Here is a 17,380-nt window from a genome sequence, read left to right as displayed (position 1 = left end):
CAAGAAGCTTGATCCCCAGCAAAGACAAATTCCTAATACAATTACCTCTGTTACCTCAGTGAAGCTTCTGAACGTAAAAAGCAGTGCTTGTGCTTGGATAAAAGCCTAGCTGAAATCAGCAGCATTTTCCAACCAACCTTTATATGTGAAAGTTCTACAAGTTTTGCAAAAGTATACTGAAAGCTTAAGTCATGCTCTATCTAGTCTCTGATCCTTTGGGAAGAAGTTCTGGAGGATGAAAATTTCCATTGAAATTTAATTGCTCTAACACAACTAGAATTAAACATTTACCATTGTTTTTAAAGTAAAGGGTTTATCCTTTTGAAACACCTTTTACAAGACAAAGTGATTAACCCAGTACTTAGGAATTTTTTTAAATAGGCTTTTTTAATGCCTTAAAGCTGAATACAGTTGGTTTCCTAGACTTCTATAAAATCTGGAACAATCAAGGGAGATACACTATTTATGTACATTATTTAACACAGCAATAACTGAATCTTTGCAGCAGCTCTGGTGTGCAGCATTCCTCCAACTTCTGCCACCACATAAATCTTTGTAACTTGTGAAAGTCCATAGTGAGTCTCCAGTGTCTTCACACACAATTCATTACACATAGTCTGTATTAAAATCATAGGCATCATCTTCATCTGCTGTCTTATCCAAGCTGGGTGGTAGTGAATTGGAATGTTCACCTTCTGAAGTAAGAAAATTATGTTAGTGAAACCAATGCAAGTGTTGAAGTGCTACAGACTATCCTTCCAGCCAGGGATTTTGATACATACCTGCTGGCTGCTCTTCTGGATTTGCAGAGCTTGTTTGTTGTTTTCCAAGTTTTGCTTTCCTGGTGACCTGAGCTTTGCTTTCCTACAAGTCAGAGAAGGCAGAAGTGTTTATTCAGACATCTCCTATGCAAATGACACCTAGCAGAGACTGATGATAGCTTGCATAGTTGGTCAGGAACACGCTGCCTTGGAACTGACTTAAAACACTGTTGTTTCCTTAATGAAGCAAAAAGCCCAACCCTTATCTCCAGGAGAAAGTATTTTTGATTACTCTTGGTGGCTCTACAGTGCCTACGCATTCTGTTTACAGCAGGATACTGACTGCATATTGCTGTCAGCATCTAAACAGACAGAAGCAGCCTAATGAAACCTATTTTACCTCTTTGATGTTCTTTTCTTCTTCTGTATCATCTGTATCATCACTTTCTGTGAAATCCTCTTCCTCTTCTTCTTCCCCCTCCATGCTTGTTTCCATGTTTTCCCACTCTGATGCATCCTCTATCACTTTATTTTCCTCTATTATCCCATTTGTCATACCAGCTGACTGGAAAATGATGCTGCTTGCTGGACTGGGGAATTTTAAAGCTGCAATACAGGAAATGTCTGTTAAGACAGCACCAGATGTAATACCTACACCTGAGAGGACAGCCATTTTAGGTCACAGCTAGAGGACTAGAGTCCTGTCCCCTCCCTTCCACAGTAACTCCCACCTAAGCAGATAGAACAAAGGATAGTTCTCTGATAACCACTTCCCTTGATTCATCTACAGAAGACTGACAGCTGAAAGACTTAGATTTTAGTACAGATTGTACTGAGTAAAATGTATTGTTGGTCTAATGAGCCAATGTTTATGTGCTCTTCAACATTCTTTTCCCCTATTTCCTGTTGAGGAGGGTTAGGTCAGATGAGCAGAAACTACTGCAGGGATAATTTAAGACAGCACACTGTTCTCTTGTATCAGAATCCATTTCTTTCTTAAAAGGTTCATATTCACTGCATCTTGGCAAAGATATCACATAAACCCCAGGAGGACTTCCATTCAAAGTCTCCAATTAAAAATACTAGTGCCACTCTTATGCAATGCAGTGCATTGCAGCAACAGACCTACCTTGAACAGTGTTTTTGTTTTCTTCTTCTATGTTCTTTAAATTAAAGCATTCCTGCATTTCAGCTATTTTGTCTTCTGTAAGATACGGTGGCAATTTCTGAGATCCTGGAGGTTGTGAGTGGTAGCTTACTTTAGCTCTGGGAAAATAATATACTGGCATTAAAATCCAAGCAAAGGTAACAGTTAAATCACTGTATTTAAAAATAAAACCCAGAGCACATACCCTTCAAACTCAACCTAACTACTCATTTATTATAATCTGTTAAACAGCAGTTAAATAGCTATATCAATTTGACTCTGAAGTTGTAAGTAACAGTATTAAGTGGATAACCCACTCCTGAGAGAAAAAAGAAACAGCACACTGTGTCACACATCATCTGCCTGTAAAATCATAAACTGTAAAACCAGCTGAGTTACACCTTCAGAATATAGCAACCACTATAAATTTCCACAGAAAATTTGCCTTACCCTTTCCTGTCTGTAGAAGGGACTAAAGGGACTCAGCATTTGTGAGGAAGGCAAATCCCCCTAATACATTTATAGCAGAAGTCAGCAAACTGGTTAGGGAATAATGTGCTTTCACTCTTTCCATGTATCCTTCACTTCAGAAAATTACCCACGGATGCCACTCTCTAAATCCATTAGCCAATTGAGCTCACTTTATTAAAATGTGAGGGTGGGGGCAGGGAGACATCAGTCTCTCTAAATACTTCTCAGGACTCAGAGCGTCTGCTGTGCTGGATTAACAATGTGAAAAAGGTGAGAAGCGTAAAGCAAAATTGACAGCATACGTACCCTGTCCAGTCACAAAGTAGTAATTTAGCTATATTCTCTACATCAGGAACACCTCCCTTTTTCAGCATACCCCTTTTCTGAGCAAGTAAAGTTAAGCACTCCTCAGTGTTCCTGAAATCTGGGATACTATAATGCATCATTACCTAGTGCAAAAGAAAATGGTACATTCAGAGATACCCACTTCTTAGTTTTAGGAATAAACAAACAAATTGGGTTACAGCGAGAATGAACATGTGCAGAGCTGTTCTTCTCTTGCATGTGGGAGTAAGCATTACAAAGCAAAATGCCTCCTGCATCAACAAATTTAATCTGCTGCTCACCCATACTAGTGGGTGTATAGAGACAGCACACTGGTTTTACAAAAACAGTTATCACAGAACTGAAAGGGAATCAGTCTTAGGATAATCTGCTTGAAACTAGAGTGAAATCAGAGTTGGATCTGAGGTCTTCACTGTAATAATAGGAAGCAATCAGAATATCCTCATTTTTCACTCTGTGATACTGTGATGAGATCTTAAAAGCAGGGTTTTTTAAAAATCAGAAAAGTTACTGGGAAGACACACTCTGGCTTCCAGGATCCTGGCATGATGTTTCTCCCTTGCATTTGTAAGGATGAAAGATCACACTCAGTGCTGGATACAGTAGCCGAAGCTTGCCACTCTGTACGGTATGGGGAAAGCAGTGCCAAAGTTACCAGAACTACTTGAAGTGAACTGAACTTTGTTTATTGGCCTAAGGAACCTACAGAGAAGTCAAATACAGTGAGAAATGCAGGAAAAGATGGAGCTCACCTGCTGTTTACTGCAGTGATTCAGAATGGCATCTACTCCTTCAAGCACATCTGCTGACCCTGATTTTTCAGTGTCTATGATACTTCTCAGGGCCAGAGTCAAGGCACTATTGGAAGGAGTTGCAATTATGCTTGGACTGTCTAACATCTTTGTCTGTTTATCAAGGTGCACAATCTGCATGGACCTATTCAGAGAGAAATGCACTGTGAGTAGATGAGGCTAAATCAACTAGCAAAGTACTGGTAGTGGTGAGGGACAGAAGACACAAAGCTCAGTATTGGATTGAATGCACTTCACACAGAGTCAGTTTCAGTGTTTCATCATACGCTTTGTGTAGGAGAGGAATCTAAAATGCACCTCACATCAGTACTTTTCATCCTGGCAAACTGAAATGTGTATTTAAAAATGCACAGGGTAGCATACTTTGCCCTTAGTGGTTGGAAACCACAAATAACAAACAATCAGAACACAACAACAAACATCAACAGCTTTTATCAGACTCTGCTTACTTGGTAACTCCCCTGGCCAGGCCAACATTGCAAGCACGAACTCCTTTAAGGCTGTTGATTATGCTGCTCTTTCCCACATTAGGGAAACCTGAAGAAAATCACAGAAATCCTTTTAAGTTAACTAAGAAATTAAACCTATGTAACACTGATGAAAATAGGTTTCTTCCAGATGTTTTTGGTAGAAGACATCTTAAGTGTGAGATCAGAGTTGGATCTGAAGTCTTCACTACAGAAGTAAGACAAAGTCTGTATCCTCATTTCTCACACTGAGTGCAACAGAGAGAACTGTTAACTGCAGTACTACAATAGTGACTCTTAAAATAGGACCAATGACTGGAAAGCCCATTGGCCAGTCATGTACTAGTTGTTTTACCCAATTTATAATACAGGATACCAAAGATTCATGGGAGGATGAGGAAACTTGCCCTCTCCAAATGCTTACCTACTACCCCGACCTGAATGGGTTTGTTTTGAGTCTTGCCATACTCTTGAAGTAGTTTCAAAAGGCATTTGCTTCCGAATCGTTCAGTGGTTATTGCTAAATCAACATGTGCACGTCTCTTTGCGAACTTCTGCTGCTGTTGCTGCTATAGGATTCAAAGGCAAAAAAAAGCATGGTCAAGAGCTATGCAGGAAGATATGTGTGTGCTTAATTTAGCTACTGTAATGTTTTCAACTCCTGTCCTCTATCAGGTGATGCTACTGTGCTCTTCTGAACAGAAGGAATTAGTTTAATAAGAAATTGGCTAACAGTTAAGTGACTGTGAAAAAGATAGCCATCAACTGCTAAGAGAAAAAGAATGTGAACTTACAGGGCTTATGATTTCAGGCTGTGTTGCAGATTTGTTGTGCAACCATAAAATCATCTACATTCAGATGGTAGAATCCTTAAATCTGCAGATTCACTCAAGAATTAAATTTTTTGAAGGAGCTCAAAACCTACTCTCTGAGTTAGTTTCTGCCCATTTTGCTATGCTGTTATCAGGGTTAAAATACGTGAAACATTATGTATCAATACACACATGACTCCAACTACTATCTTCAAGGAGTTGACACTAGGACACAGGGAGTGTGTCCATGAAAGGTGCTACCTTTACTGATGGCCACAGTCAGGATGAACACAGTAGTACAGCCTGCACCACTTTACTTATAACTGAGATGTCACTGGTGCAATCATCCTGTGTAGAAGATTAAAAATTCCTTATCTTCCTCCCCTTGCATCCAGGGCATAAGTAACAACATGTATTTCAACAGCAAGGACTCCTCCACTGTACCACAAAGCTTTGTTGAAGTGCAAAGGCTTATGCATCAGTCACAGCAATATAATCAAACACGATAAAAAGGCATTTTAAAGAACAAGAGTTCTTGTGTTTCAACGTATTTCAACCTGTGTGATTGCTTAGTCATGAGCCAGCCTGCAGCACTCCTACCATGGTCTTGTCCTTCATCAGTGTTGCTGACTTAAAAGCAACCGTTGGAAACTCCTTCTTCAAGTAATTCAACCATTTCTCCAAGTTCTCCTTTGGCACTAAATCTGCAAAAAAAAAAGAGCAGAGTCTTCTTACTCCTGTGAATCTTTAATTGTGTGAAGGAAATGTAATGTATAATCAGGAACCAGGCTGTATTTTGCCCACTTGGTACGCATCTTAATAACAAATAATTACTGGCTGAAAACTCTAGTACAGCACTGGGTATGTTCCCCAAAGGCACCCAGCGTTGCAAGTTTTAGTCTTTAGGTTCTGCCCCAAGCAGAACATTCCACAATTACATTTTTGGCCCCTGTTATCAGGTTTTTATTGCTGGGGTCTTACTAAGAGACTTTGTATGGTACAGAGTGATGTTCTCTGGAGGATTATCCCATCACCCCTGCAAAGGGTACTCTAATACAGAGTTCCCTTTGCTGCTTCTCTTGGTATTTGTCTTTTTTGCTGCTGCTAACTTAGTAATTTCCAGCCTTCTTAGCTGGTTTTTCCTGTTTTTCTGTGCATTCTTTCACACAGCAACAGAAGAGAGTAAACAGTTCCTAAAGCCCAATTTCAAATACAACTATTCCACTGATTTTCTGATCTTTAACTCAGCAGTGCCTCAGTGGGGACCAGCACTGTGACCAGTCCCTACTCACCTACATTCGTAAAAATGCTAAAAAGTGTAACATCTTTAACTTCCATCAAATTTGGCTCACACTGGTCAGTGCCCTCAGAAGTTAGTGCAAAAGAAAGGGGCTACTGTGCATTTACGTGTCTGTGGTGTTTTCTTAGCAAACTAGACTAAAAGGAGGAAAGGTGACCCCTTCAGTAGGGCAGTGAGCTCAGAGTTGGATCTTATGTCTTCAATGGAATCTCAGATTCCTTTAAAATCTTCTTCATAGCTCACAGAACCAAGTAACACTTCAAGAGAACCTCTGCTTCTTACCAATTTTGTTCAGAACCAACAGCAGCTTTTTGTCTCCTCCAGAGCAAGTCACAGCTTGCTCCAGCTGAGGACACCGGCAGCCCATTGGATCTCTTGCATCTAAAACCTCTAGAAGCACATCTGAGGCCTCAATCACCTAGGTTAGAAAAAGGGAGGAAAGAAAGAAGACAATTTGACAGATGACTCCTCTGGAATAGCTGTGGCTTACAAGAGTTAATGTTGAATTTCACAGAATGATTGGTGAGGTTTCGCAAGACTGTTTTTGTTTGAGCTCCTTTCTCCTGAATGACAAACCAGAAAGCTGAAGCAATTTTCATCTTTCTCCTCCAAAGGCAAGAAATCCTTAGACACTAGAACCTTATTACTACAAGAGCTCTCTGATCACTCAGTATGTACTGACACTGGCTCAACAAGTCTAATGCCTAAAAGTGCTGCATGTCTCTGTAGCTCAAATGAGACAAGACTGAAAGCCTCACAGTTTCAGTCATAAAAGCCCTTACTTCAAGTGTGGAAGTTTATCACAAGCAACCTTTATACTGTCTAGCTGCTGCAAAATAATGCAGAAAAGGAAAATAACAAGTGGTGTCGTTGCTGACTCACATCAAATGATGCAGTTAAAGCATCTCACCTTGTTAAGCTCCCTGCAAAAGGATTCCTTTGAATTTTTATCCAGCGGTTTCTTCGTCTTTGCTTTAGATTTGCCAGAGGATTCCTGAATGCAAAAAAAAAACATGACAGGGAATTATTTAACTGAGAATCGGTCAATTGTAATTGTTTGCACATAGAGCACCAAAATTTAACACGTAACAAATGGAAAATGTAGTTTCAGGATGACTTTTATTGCTTCTATAAGATTAAAAGAATCAAAATCATAGCAGATGCTCACCTTTCCCTCTGCCTTTTCCTCGATTTTCTTTTTAGCTTCAAGCTTCCTCCTCTTTTCTTGTTCTTTCTGTCTGTTGAGCTTCTGCTTTTGTTTTAGTTCTTCAAGCTGATTGCAAACAAAAACCCAAGGCAGATAAAAGACATCTTCAGGTGGTAAGAAAGACTGTCCTTTCTCCTCATTTACTTATTTCTGACCAAAGTTCCTGCAATAGCTCACAAGTCATGTCTGTCCAAGTGACACTGGGAACTTTTTCCCCATCCTACCCTGAAAAGAATATTGTTCCCTTCAATTGTCTCAAAACAAGAGGCAAGAAATCCTTTGCTAGACCCTAAATAACAGCTGTGCAGCAACACAACAGGATACTAAGGATGCTGCCCTCATGTCACATTGCTCCACGCTGCAGACAGCAGATCCTTATTTTCTGTACAATTATATAATGACAAGACCTAAATTTTAACATCCTAATAAGACATCTATGTTTCTGAACATCAGAGGCAATTCTGACCACATTAGAAATGACACTGGAGTCACAGTGATGAAATGAAGGTTAAAAATAGAAGAGCAAATTGTTACACACTGTAAAATGCTGGAAATATGACCATTTCTCATCTACCATGACTGCACCTCTGGGTGTGCACACGTGCACACACAGCTTCCTGGAAGACAGGAGTGGTCTCAGTTCTTCAACTCAAACTGTATCTTACCCTCTGCTTTCTTTGCTCTGCTTCTCGTAGGAGCTCTTCCTTAAATGGTGCAGCACTGGGAACACCAGGATCTTTCTTGGGCTTTTTGTGTCCACGTTTTTTGGCCTCCTTCCTGACTTTTCGGTGATGTTCCCTGATCTGGAGACAGGAATAAGAATATTCTCTCAGTCTAAGGCAAAAAGAGAGGGATGCATCCCTTGTATTCACAGGGTACAAAATGGTCCATTTCTGACTTCAGAACGAAGCGTTTTGATTGCACAATATCCCATCTTAAAGCCACACTTGAACGTTCCAGCCCAAAATCATGCAAAATGTAACGATGTAAAAAACCTACAATCTTTTCTGCATGATCCTTCGGCCAAAGGCATCTGGGAAGCAAATTCCTCCCTGCGGTTCAGACTCCTGAACATCCAGTAGAACAACAGCCTCGCTGCGTACACGTGTAAGTACGACGCGTTTCTGTACATGTCTGTACGTCATATCTATTCTTAAATGCTTTTAGCGTCAACTTTAGCCAGAGCGTTGGCTCAGTGAGCTGGCGGGGACTCACCTTCTTCTGGATCTTGTACCGCTTGTGGCAGGTCAGCCTCTTGCTGGCTTTCCTCAGCTCTGCAAGGCACCGCGCCCGTCAGCGCCGCCGCCGCCAGGCCCACCCGCCCGGGGAGCGCCCGGGATGCCACCCCCGCCGCCCCTCCAGCCCCGGGGTCCGGCCCGCGGTGTCCAATCCCCCCGCCCCGCCGCCGCTCCCCCCGCCCCGGCCCCGGTCCCCCCGCCCCGACCCCGGTGCCCGCTCCCCCCGCCCCAGCCCCGGTCCCCGGTCCCCCGGTGCCCGCTGCCCCGGCCCCCCCGCTCACTGGGCCGCCTCATGGCGCCGCCGGGCCCGGCCCCACGTGCGAGGCCGCGCGCGCCTCCTCCTCCCGCCGGCGGGCGCTGCCGTAAAGCGAACCGGCCCTTCCCCGCCGGAGGTGTCGCGAGGGCTCGGCGCGCTTGGCGGCCGGGCGGGCGTTGCGGCAGCGGCGGGCTCGGCGGCGGGGCGGGCGGCGGCGGCGGCGGCGGCGGGGCGGGCGGCGGAGCGAGCGCGGCGGCGGGAGGCGGAGCGGAGCCGGCCGGGTGAGCGGCGCGGCGCGGCCCCGGGGTCGCGCAGGCGGGGCGGCGGGCCGGAGCCTGGAGGCCGCCGCCTCCCTTTGTGTGGCCGCCGCGGGGAGGCAGCGCCGCTCGGCCGCGCAGCCGTTCGGCCCGGGGGCGCCGAGCCCCGCCGCCTCCTCCTGTCACCTCCGGCGCCCCTCTCCGCGCCTCCCGCAGCGGTTCTGGCCCTGGGCCCGGGCCGCCCTGCCGCGGCCCCCCTCGGTGTGGCTGCCCCCCCCCCCCCCCCCCCCCCCCCGGCCTTCCCCCCGTCCTCCCCGGCCTGTCCTGCCGTTCCCACCCGTTCCCCCCGGCCCGTCCCGGCCCCGGCCCGCGCGCGGCGGTGACAGCGGTGTCGCGGGGGGCCGAGGCGCGGGGCCGGCAGCCCGGCCGCCCTGGGGGCCTCGGGAGCCAGAGCCCCGGAACCGGAGCCTGCCCTGCCCGCTGTGCGGAGGGAACATCGTCCTGTCAGAGCGTGAGGGCACAGGCGGGCCTGGTGCCCGAAAAGGTGTTCTTTGTCTCCCCCGGCCAACAATAACACCTCCTGCGCCGGGCTGGGCGCCAGGCGGGTGCGGGCTCGGGGGCGGTTTGGGGAAATTCCCGGTTTTGGCTCTTTGCTTCTCGTCCCCGTGTCGGTAAGACGATCGATGTGCTTGTGCCTCTCCCTTCTTCACCAACTTTGTCCTTCTGTCTCGTCGGTTGCTGCCAGCCCCCTTCTGCCCTGTAGCTGGTTTCAGTGTAATCGGTAATCGGGGGGAATTCTGGCTGTGTTTCCCTCCCTGGTTCCCTGTGCTAAATTTACCATGATCTAGCGAGTATTTCTGTTGGAACGTGGGAGACCCTGATAACGACAAAATACTTCCTGTGGTATCTGTCGGCTTTTCGCTTTTTTGCTACTTGGAGGCAGAAAATGAAATGTGTGCTAGAACCTCATTGGCTTGTTTTCTCTGTGTTATCTTCACTGCATGTAAAAACTGTTGGTTTACTGAGGTTAGGCTGGGTAATGCTTGTAGTGATCAGTTCAGTACAGCTTGCTGGAGAGACGGTCTTCCACCCGTTGGGTGGATATTAGTATACACATATGTTAGTGATGGCCAAAGCATTTATTACAGAGATGTCTACGGTTATGTGACATTTTTATGGGCAGTGTGAGCAATTATTAAGAAGATGATCAAGCTCGGGTTGCAGAGGAGATGGCTTGTTTGTAGCGGGGAAGGTTCTTGGTGCGACTCTTGAGACACTGGTGAGCCAGCAGGTACATGGCAGGAGGAAGCCTAGGAGATGTGTTCTTAAGCAAAATGAAATAAATTTCTGTGCAGAAGCAGATTATCTGTGTTTATGAGCATGGAGGTCTAGAGAAAATTTTGTGTTCTGGAGCCTGACATTTGGTAGGAATTTTGCCCAAGCAGTTCTGTCTCTGACTGTTCATGGTGTTGTTCAGACTGATACATGTTTTGCACCTTCCTTGGTTACTAGAGGAGGAGAATGGTTTCGGAGGCTGCACGGAATGACCAGGTGTCTTAATGGTACAAGAGTACACAGGGGTCTGAGTGTGGCTGAGAGCCACAGCACTCGTGCCTCGAATCACAGACATGGAGAAGCCTATATGCATTTTGCAGGCAGGTGCTGACTGGGGGCTCCCCAGATCTTTTATTTCAGCATGGGACTGGACTGAGGATACTTCTGGGTTCCTGGATGAACCACAGCTGTTGATTCCAATAGTCCCTCCTGCATTTCTTTCACAGCCAAGAACTTGTGTTTTCTAGCAGCCCCCACATCAGCACGTGCCTGTTGTTGGCTATTTGACACTGTAGCTCTCAGATAAAAGTTGGAGGCAGTGCCAAAAGCGACAGTCTGGTCGTTCATTCCTGATATTAATTGCCTGCTAATAAAGCAAAGAGTTTCCTATATGTGCATGTTATGAAAATGTCCAGAATACTAAACAGGAAAACAATCTCTCTGTGGTTTGATTGAAGGCAGTAGTTGTATGAACAAAATGGAAGCAATTGTTTTGCCGTTAAGTGGTTATGTACATTTCACGTGGGATTGCTGAAAAATAAATCAGATTTTGGGACTGCTTAGAAATTGCAATAGGTATATTATTTAGCGAACATTTATGGCTAGTTCCTTAATGTTGCTTGCGTACGAGAGTAAAAATCCTCTCTGAGGATTGATGGAGGTACATCATCACTAGAGACTCTATTAAATGTTTCTTGACCTTAAAAATATTTTCTTATTGTTACAAGAACTGTACTGCTTCACATTCTGTAAGTTTTACTGGTTTCTGTTTTTTACTCTCAGGTCAGATATTACTTGTGTTTACTCTCAGCTCTGCTTGATGAATCATTCTCCAGCAAGTGGCTGTGAAATCTGTAATATGTATGCAGGAACATTAGAGAAATGTATTTTCACTGTAAAAACGACAGAAATGTCTAGCATTCTGTGTACAAAATTACTTTGTAGAGTTTCTGCTAGGCTAAAAAAAAGCTACCTTCTGTTTCTTGCTTTTTTTCCTCTGTCACTGTAATTATTCAATTTATTCTTTGACTTTATTTCTTAATTATCTATCTAGTCTCAATTTTCTTCTCTCTCTCTCTTTCCTTTTTCTTCCAGTTTTGGCTGTACTAACACCATTGCTGGTTTGCTACTCTTAGAGTGTTACCTTCTCCCAGTATCTGTACTTGGCCATCAGACAATATGAGGAGACTGGCTTTTCGAGGTGCTGGTTGTACTCTGGTAAATCTGGAAAATTATTGATTGCATGTGCATCATTCTCTCCATTCCTCTCCCTTAGGCTTTTGCTTTTCTTTATCCTAAATGTTAATTATTCTTGCCTTATTAATCTCGTTTGTGTGCTTGAAATTAATTCTGTCTCTTAACATAAATGCTCAAACATGATTATGTTGTGCTGCCACAGCCTGTGAATCAGCGGAATGCTTCCTGGAAGAAATTCCTTGATTTGGTTGAAAAATAGGTGTAGGCTGGGGTAGATTAATCTATTCTGTCCTCAGCCTTTGAGACAGATACAAATAAAGATACTTTTCTGATGCTGTCGCTGGCAGTTGGGAAAGAGCCAACAACTTGTTCTGTAAATCACCATAGCTCTTGGACGGTGGTTATTCTTTTGTCACTATGGCCAAAAAAGGAGGTAGCTTTTTCTGCTTCTTGATGATTGAGCCGTTCATCCTACACAGGAAGTAGTAGTGGTAGGTCATGCCATGGTCCAAACTTTTTTGGCTTGAATCTAAGACAAGGTATTCAAGTAGCCATTTGAATTTTTATTTGTAATTTGTTTCCTTTGTGTGGTTTTGGTTTGTGGGGTATTTTTGGGTTTTGTTTGTTTATTTGCTTGTTTTGTTTGGTGTTTTGGTTGTTTGGTTTTGGTTTTTTTTTCTAATAATGACATGGAAGGACATGCCTTGACACCAGAACTGAATTAATGTCTTTGTACAGCTTTTTCCTTTGAAACAGTAGCTCTTGTTTAGTTGTCATGCATGGGATGAGGTATCAAAATGTAGAGAGTTTAAGAGCATATTGAGTAAGAGCTGCTTGATTTGCCTTCAGCACTGTGAGCCCTAGGCTGCCTCACATGGCTGCTGTTGATGGCTGTAAAACTGTCGGGCCATTTTAGTTTCCCTTTACTCTTGCCCATTTTTAAAAAGCTGGTGTTTAGATGTATGGCTTAACGGAGTGAAGTATGTAACAAATGTATGGGATGCATCCTAAGCATTGCTAGCTTTATGGTTAGCTCTCACCAGACAGTTTGGATGCAGTGTCACGAGTTTAAGAACATTTCTCTTCATTATAGAAGAAGTTGGATTCCATGGGTTCCAAGAGGCGAAGAGCTACCTCTCCGTCCAGCAGCGTCAGTGGAGGAGACTTTGATGACAGCCACCACTCCACGAATGTACCAGGCCCAAGCAGAAAGAGGAGGAGACTTTCCAATCTCCCAACTGTAGATCCTGTTAGTACTTTGTTATGCACAGCTTTTTTTTTCTTGAGGACACTGTACCCCTGTCTAAGAAGTGCTGGATTGTAAAATGGATGATCATATGTAGCACATATGCAGCAGCCCTGAATCTGTGGCTGCCTTGGCTAAGCTTTGTTTAGGATCTTGTTCAGCTTTGGCTTGTTCTTGTCTCCCCAGTTTCACCTTTTCCTTTCCATTTTCCTTTTGCTGCTTTTCTTTTTTGCTGATGATTTTAGCAGATGGAAGGATGTTGGAGAAGGAGCTGAAATCATAATGTGCAGAAGTTGAGAGTGGTGCCTGAATAGCAAATGCAGAGAGAAGTGGGGAACGGCACAGGCGGTGATTGCTGAAGTGCACAATGTCTCTGTTATGCCTCTTGAGTTAGCAGTCTAATTTTAAATAATTGCAGGGCAGAAGAACCCCTGTCGTTGTTCTAGATATCTATAACTTGGAGAGAATTGTACTGAATTAATTTCCATTTTGAGTATTTTACATAGAATTAGCACTGAAAAAAAGCTCCCTGTGTTCAAAAAAGAAATTAAAATTCTGCAGTACCTGGTGTATTTATCAGCTATGGTACTGATGTGTGAGATACTCCAGTTTCTTAATACTTCTGCCTTAGGGCACGCTGTGGATTGGCAGCTTGTCTTTCCCATTCATTGTAAGCAGACTTTGATTTGTTACCTCCTTAAAATTTCCTTCTTTTTCACGACTCTTTTGTGCTTGCATTTTAGATTGCTGTATGCCATGAGCTTTACAACACCATCAGAGATTACAAAGATGAACAGGGCAGGCTCCTTTGTGAGCTTTTCATTAGGGCACCAAAGCGAAGGTAAGACCGTGGTTCTGGTTAAGCCTGGAACCTGAGATTTAATCAGAGAATACGTGGATATTGAAGAATTCTTCAGCATTAATAACTGTGAAGAATCAAAGCTAAATTTGTCATAGTTTCACACCAGTGTTTGTATTTGATGTAATTTTTCAATGGGATGTGCTAACATTGGTGCCCTTTTTCAGTCAAAAAGAGAATACATTGAAGTAATTTAAAACATTTCTTGTGACACCTGCCTAAAACACCTGTGCCTTTGACTACAGAATATTCCACATAAGTGGTGGAATGTAATACTAAGGGCAAATGGGAAGATTAATAGAAGCAGCCCTTGAAAATGCAGTAGATAAAGTAAGAGACTGAATTTATTCTTAAATTCAGAAAATTGAGAATGATAACAGAATATGTAATAAAGTAAGGCTACTACTGATAGTCCACTGCCCAGATCTTTTGGCTGTAACAAAATGGTATTGAAAATTTCTTTGTTTTTTTTTTTTAGTCACAGACATGTACAAACTTGAGTGTTGTAGTTTTGGTTTTACTGCTGGGAATACAATGCTATTTTTGTCATTGCAACAGAAATCAGCCAGATTATTATGAAGTGGTTTCTCAGCCAATTGATTTAATGAAAATCCAGCAAAAGCTGAAGATGGAGGAATATGATGATGTGAATGTGCTGACTGCTGATTTTCAGCTTCTCTTCAACAACGCAAAGGCTTACTATAAGGTGAGGAAGGTTCAAATTAGCTGTAAAAGTGGTAGAGATATGTTCAAATCCTTCCTTAGTTTGGCCAAAACCTTTTCAGTTTTCAGCCTTTACTAGTAGTAAGAGAACAGCAGACACTGCAGTTATTTGCATAAATTTCTGTAAGGTTGACTGTATCTTTGTAAGGTGTCCTACTATAACAATTCTTCTGTGGAAAACTGTAAAATGTGGGGATGATCTTCATGTAGTTTTCTCAAAGAGACAGAAAGGAAAAACAGAGATGCGAATGGAGAAAAATACTCTTCTGTCAAAGCCTTCCCATTTTACAATACATTCTGTGTAACCTTTTGAAATAGAAAAGTATTTTTTTCCTAAAAGGAAGAATTTATAAAAACCAGCAAGCATACTGTAGGAGTATTGGATCTTTCTCTTCCACTGGTCACTTAATAAAATGAAAAAAAGGCAAAAAGGCACATGGATTGTCATAGTCAGTGATGATAGATTGTATATGACAGTGTGTTTAATCAAGGGTGCAACCCCCGAGTCCATTCCCCCAAACTGGATGTGTGTTTTATTTTAGATGTTAATGGTTTTTACTGCAGTTGCCATAAAGAAGTGGGAAGAAATTGGGTTAATCTTGTTTAATGGAAGACTGTTAAATACATAGAACAATGGAATTGTATGTAGAGACTAAGATGATTCAGCAAGTTTAAAACTGCTAATATTACCTTTCATGTATCTTTGACTTTGGAAATGATCCAGAGGGCTGCTTTCTGAATAACCCAACCACTGTAACCAGGTGACATTCCGAAAAGCAGTGTTTATTTTGTGTGTGTTTGCTTGTGTGTGTAGCTGTTTGCAAAACAATCAGATTTATGGATGAATGCATTTGCACGTTCTGATTACAGTAGAAAAGGTACAAAGATTTCCAAATTCATCATTTCATCATTCCAATTCATCATTCACTCCTGAAGCTTTGCAAGGCCCTCCCCATTAATGTTGGCTTTTTTGTGGTTTCTACATGAGAGAAAAGGACTTGATGGCAGGAAAGAATGATGAGAGTTTTACAGAATATGTGCTGCCTTTACCAAACAGTGGACTCAGAGTTATGCCTATATATTGTAAAATCCTGCATGTAGAGTAGAAATAGGTAGCTGTCTCTTCTAGAATGAAGGAATGTTGACATTTCCAGAGAAACAGGGATTTGTGAGCTGGAGCTATGGCACACAAACACAACCTCTTCCTTTTCATCTTTTACCTTACCCGGGCAGTTCCAGTGATGCAGATGAAACAGGGATGGCTGATTCATTGGGTCTTTATTGCAGCAGGTGCTTTATTGGCAATGCTAGATTAGAATGGAGTTTTGTTTTTTTACTGTTTTGGTTCAAGTCTTACACATTTGAGCATCTTGCGTTCATACAGAAGGAAACAGACCAGTGGAGCAGAATATCCTTTAACTCTGTTACTCATAATTAACATCTGGGTTAATGTCTTGAGAATATCTAAGCCTAATAAGGTGAGCTTAGGAATAGTTCTCCCGTTGGTTTCTCATTTGTATTACAAGCTGTCAGAGGTTGAGAGACTGAAGTAAGAAGAGCACAAACAGCAGTAACAAGGTGACATATCTGCAGGAATACCTGAAATAGAGTTAAGTGGCAGAGGAAATCAAAGAAAAATACCTAAGATTTATTGACATTCTTCTTCTGTTTAATTTAATTTTCAAGTGCCACACAATGACAGCAGTGACTTAAATCACATTTCTGGCATAGTGATATTTAGACTATTTTAAATATCAGGAGTGTTACGCTGCAACAGAATTATTTTTCCGTATTCATCTAATAGGCTTGTCCAAGCCTCAACTCAGGTAATTTTATTGCTCAGTTTTCTGAAAGACTTAAATACTTTGGAGTGATAGAGGTTATATTTTCTAGTACTCATTGCAATTCTTAACACCTCTGATGAAAAACAACTGAATGGGAAATTTCCCAGGTTTCTATTATTTGTTTAATACATTTAATGCCTTTCAACTAATAATTTATAAATTTCCTTTCAGGTGATGATCTGAATTTTTATTAGGATGTTTGATTTGTTTTTGCAGCCTGACTCTCCTGAATATAAAGCTGCCTGCAAATTATGGGAGTTGTATTTGCGCACAAAAAATGAATTTGTTCAAAAAGGTGATGCTGAGGAGGAAGACGAAGATGAGGAAGGACATGACAATCAAGGCACAAATTCTGAATTAGTAAGTGTGGGCATGACAGCTGCAGTTGAAGGAAGCTGTGGCTGTGTATGTCATCTGATTGTGAGAGGAAGATTGGCTTCCATGTGTGAAAAAGCATAACATCTTTTAATAGATAAATGATGCCCCAAAAGGTATTTCTTATCCAAGTTTATATACAAGGCACAGCATCTTGCTACAATTCATTAATAACTTGTCAGCACTTATGTGTCTTTCACTTTTGCCTAGCAAAAAAAATGTGATGAGGTTTTCCAATACAGATAAAATGTGGTTCTGGTTTAGTGGAAACTAGTAGGATGTGCACTTGGTACAGCACTGAGGTTTGATTCAGGCAAGCTTGGCGTCTCACAACATTGTTTTCCAGCATGTGTCCCATTCAGTTAGTGCAGCTGTTCCTGGAGTGTTCTATAAGCCAGATACAATGATACAAAGTTAGGGCTTGTCTGTTTTTTGTGATCCTGGGTTGCATGTTTTCATTAATGTTGGCAACCAAGTCTGTTCTAAGAATATTTAGTGTATGTCTGGCA

General features: G+C 42.5%; 2 protein-coding genes and 4 non-coding genes across 16 annotated transcripts in view; 1 reads left to right on the top strand and 5 right to left on the bottom strand.

Moving 5' to 3' along the window:
* Nucleotides 1–236: 236 nt before the first annotated feature.
* On the bottom strand, nucleotides 237–8,911 carry GNL3 (G protein nucleolar 3). Its single transcript, XM_051627217.1, has 15 exons — nucleotides 8,842–8,911; nucleotides 8,538–8,596; nucleotides 7,988–8,125; nucleotides 7,284–7,388; nucleotides 7,026–7,109; nucleotides 6,398–6,533; nucleotides 5,416–5,519; nucleotides 4,428–4,572; nucleotides 3,986–4,073; nucleotides 3,477–3,660; nucleotides 2,686–2,828; nucleotides 1,891–2,027; nucleotides 1,162–1,367; nucleotides 783–864; nucleotides 237–695 (listed from the first exon to the last, which is right to left on the bottom strand). Exons 1-15 carry the CDS (start codon nucleotides 8,852–8,854, stop codon nucleotides 607–609), a joined length of 1,713 nt encoding a protein of 570 aa, XP_051483177.1. The 5' UTR covers nucleotides 8,855–8,911; the 3' UTR covers nucleotides 237–606.
* On the bottom strand, nucleotides 3,100–3,175 carry LOC127388486 (small nucleolar RNA SNORD19). The gene has a single exon (XR_007890388.1). It is a non-coding gene; the product is annotated as a small nucleolar RNA SNORD19 (small nucleolar RNA).
* On the bottom strand, nucleotides 3,738–3,812 carry LOC127388488 (small nucleolar RNA SNORD69). Its single transcript, XR_007890390.1, has one exon. It is a non-coding gene; the product is annotated as a small nucleolar RNA SNORD69 (small nucleolar RNA).
* On the bottom strand, nucleotides 4,175–4,248 carry LOC127388487 (small nucleolar RNA SNORD19). The gene has a single exon (XR_007890389.1). It is a non-coding gene; the product is annotated as a small nucleolar RNA SNORD19 (small nucleolar RNA).
* LOC127388485 (small nucleolar RNA SNORD19) lies at nucleotides 6,284–6,356 on the bottom strand. The gene has a single exon (XR_007890387.1). It is a non-coding gene; the product is annotated as a small nucleolar RNA SNORD19 (small nucleolar RNA).
* Nucleotides 8,413–17,380, top strand: part of PBRM1 (polybromo 1) — a 57,606-nt gene continuing 48,638 nt past the window's right edge. For 3 of the 11 annotated variants that reach the window (XM_051627200.1, XM_051627201.1, XM_051627194.1), the window contains exons 1-6: nucleotides 8,413–8,429; nucleotides 11,723–11,845; nucleotides 12,918–13,073; nucleotides 13,814–13,911; nucleotides 14,488–14,635; nucleotides 16,713–16,856. In XM_051627200.1, the coding sequence (XP_051483160.1) occupies nucleotides 11,807–11,845; nucleotides 12,918–13,073; nucleotides 13,814–13,911; nucleotides 14,488–14,635; nucleotides 16,713–16,856 (585 nt within the window). In that variant the 5' untranslated portion in view covers nucleotides 8,413–8,429; nucleotides 11,723–11,806. Of the gene's footprint in view, nucleotides 8,430–9,013; nucleotides 9,098–9,544; nucleotides 9,618–11,722; nucleotides 11,846–12,917; nucleotides 13,074–13,813; nucleotides 13,912–14,487; nucleotides 14,636–16,712; nucleotides 16,857–17,380 lie in introns of those variants that run through there. The other 8 variants (XM_051627206.1, XM_051627195.1, XM_051627205.1 and 5 more) reach the window with 5 other exon arrangements.

The sequence above is a fragment of the Apus apus genome, chromosome 9 (genome assembly GCF_020740795.1).
Source record: "Apus apus isolate bApuApu2 chromosome 9, bApuApu2.pri.cur, whole genome shotgun sequence".
Classification (NCBI taxonomy): domain Eukaryota; kingdom Metazoa; phylum Chordata; class Aves; order Apodiformes; family Apodidae; genus Apus; species Apus apus.
Note: the sequence above shows the minus strand (reverse complement) of the source record. Positions and strands in the feature narration are given on the sequence as shown.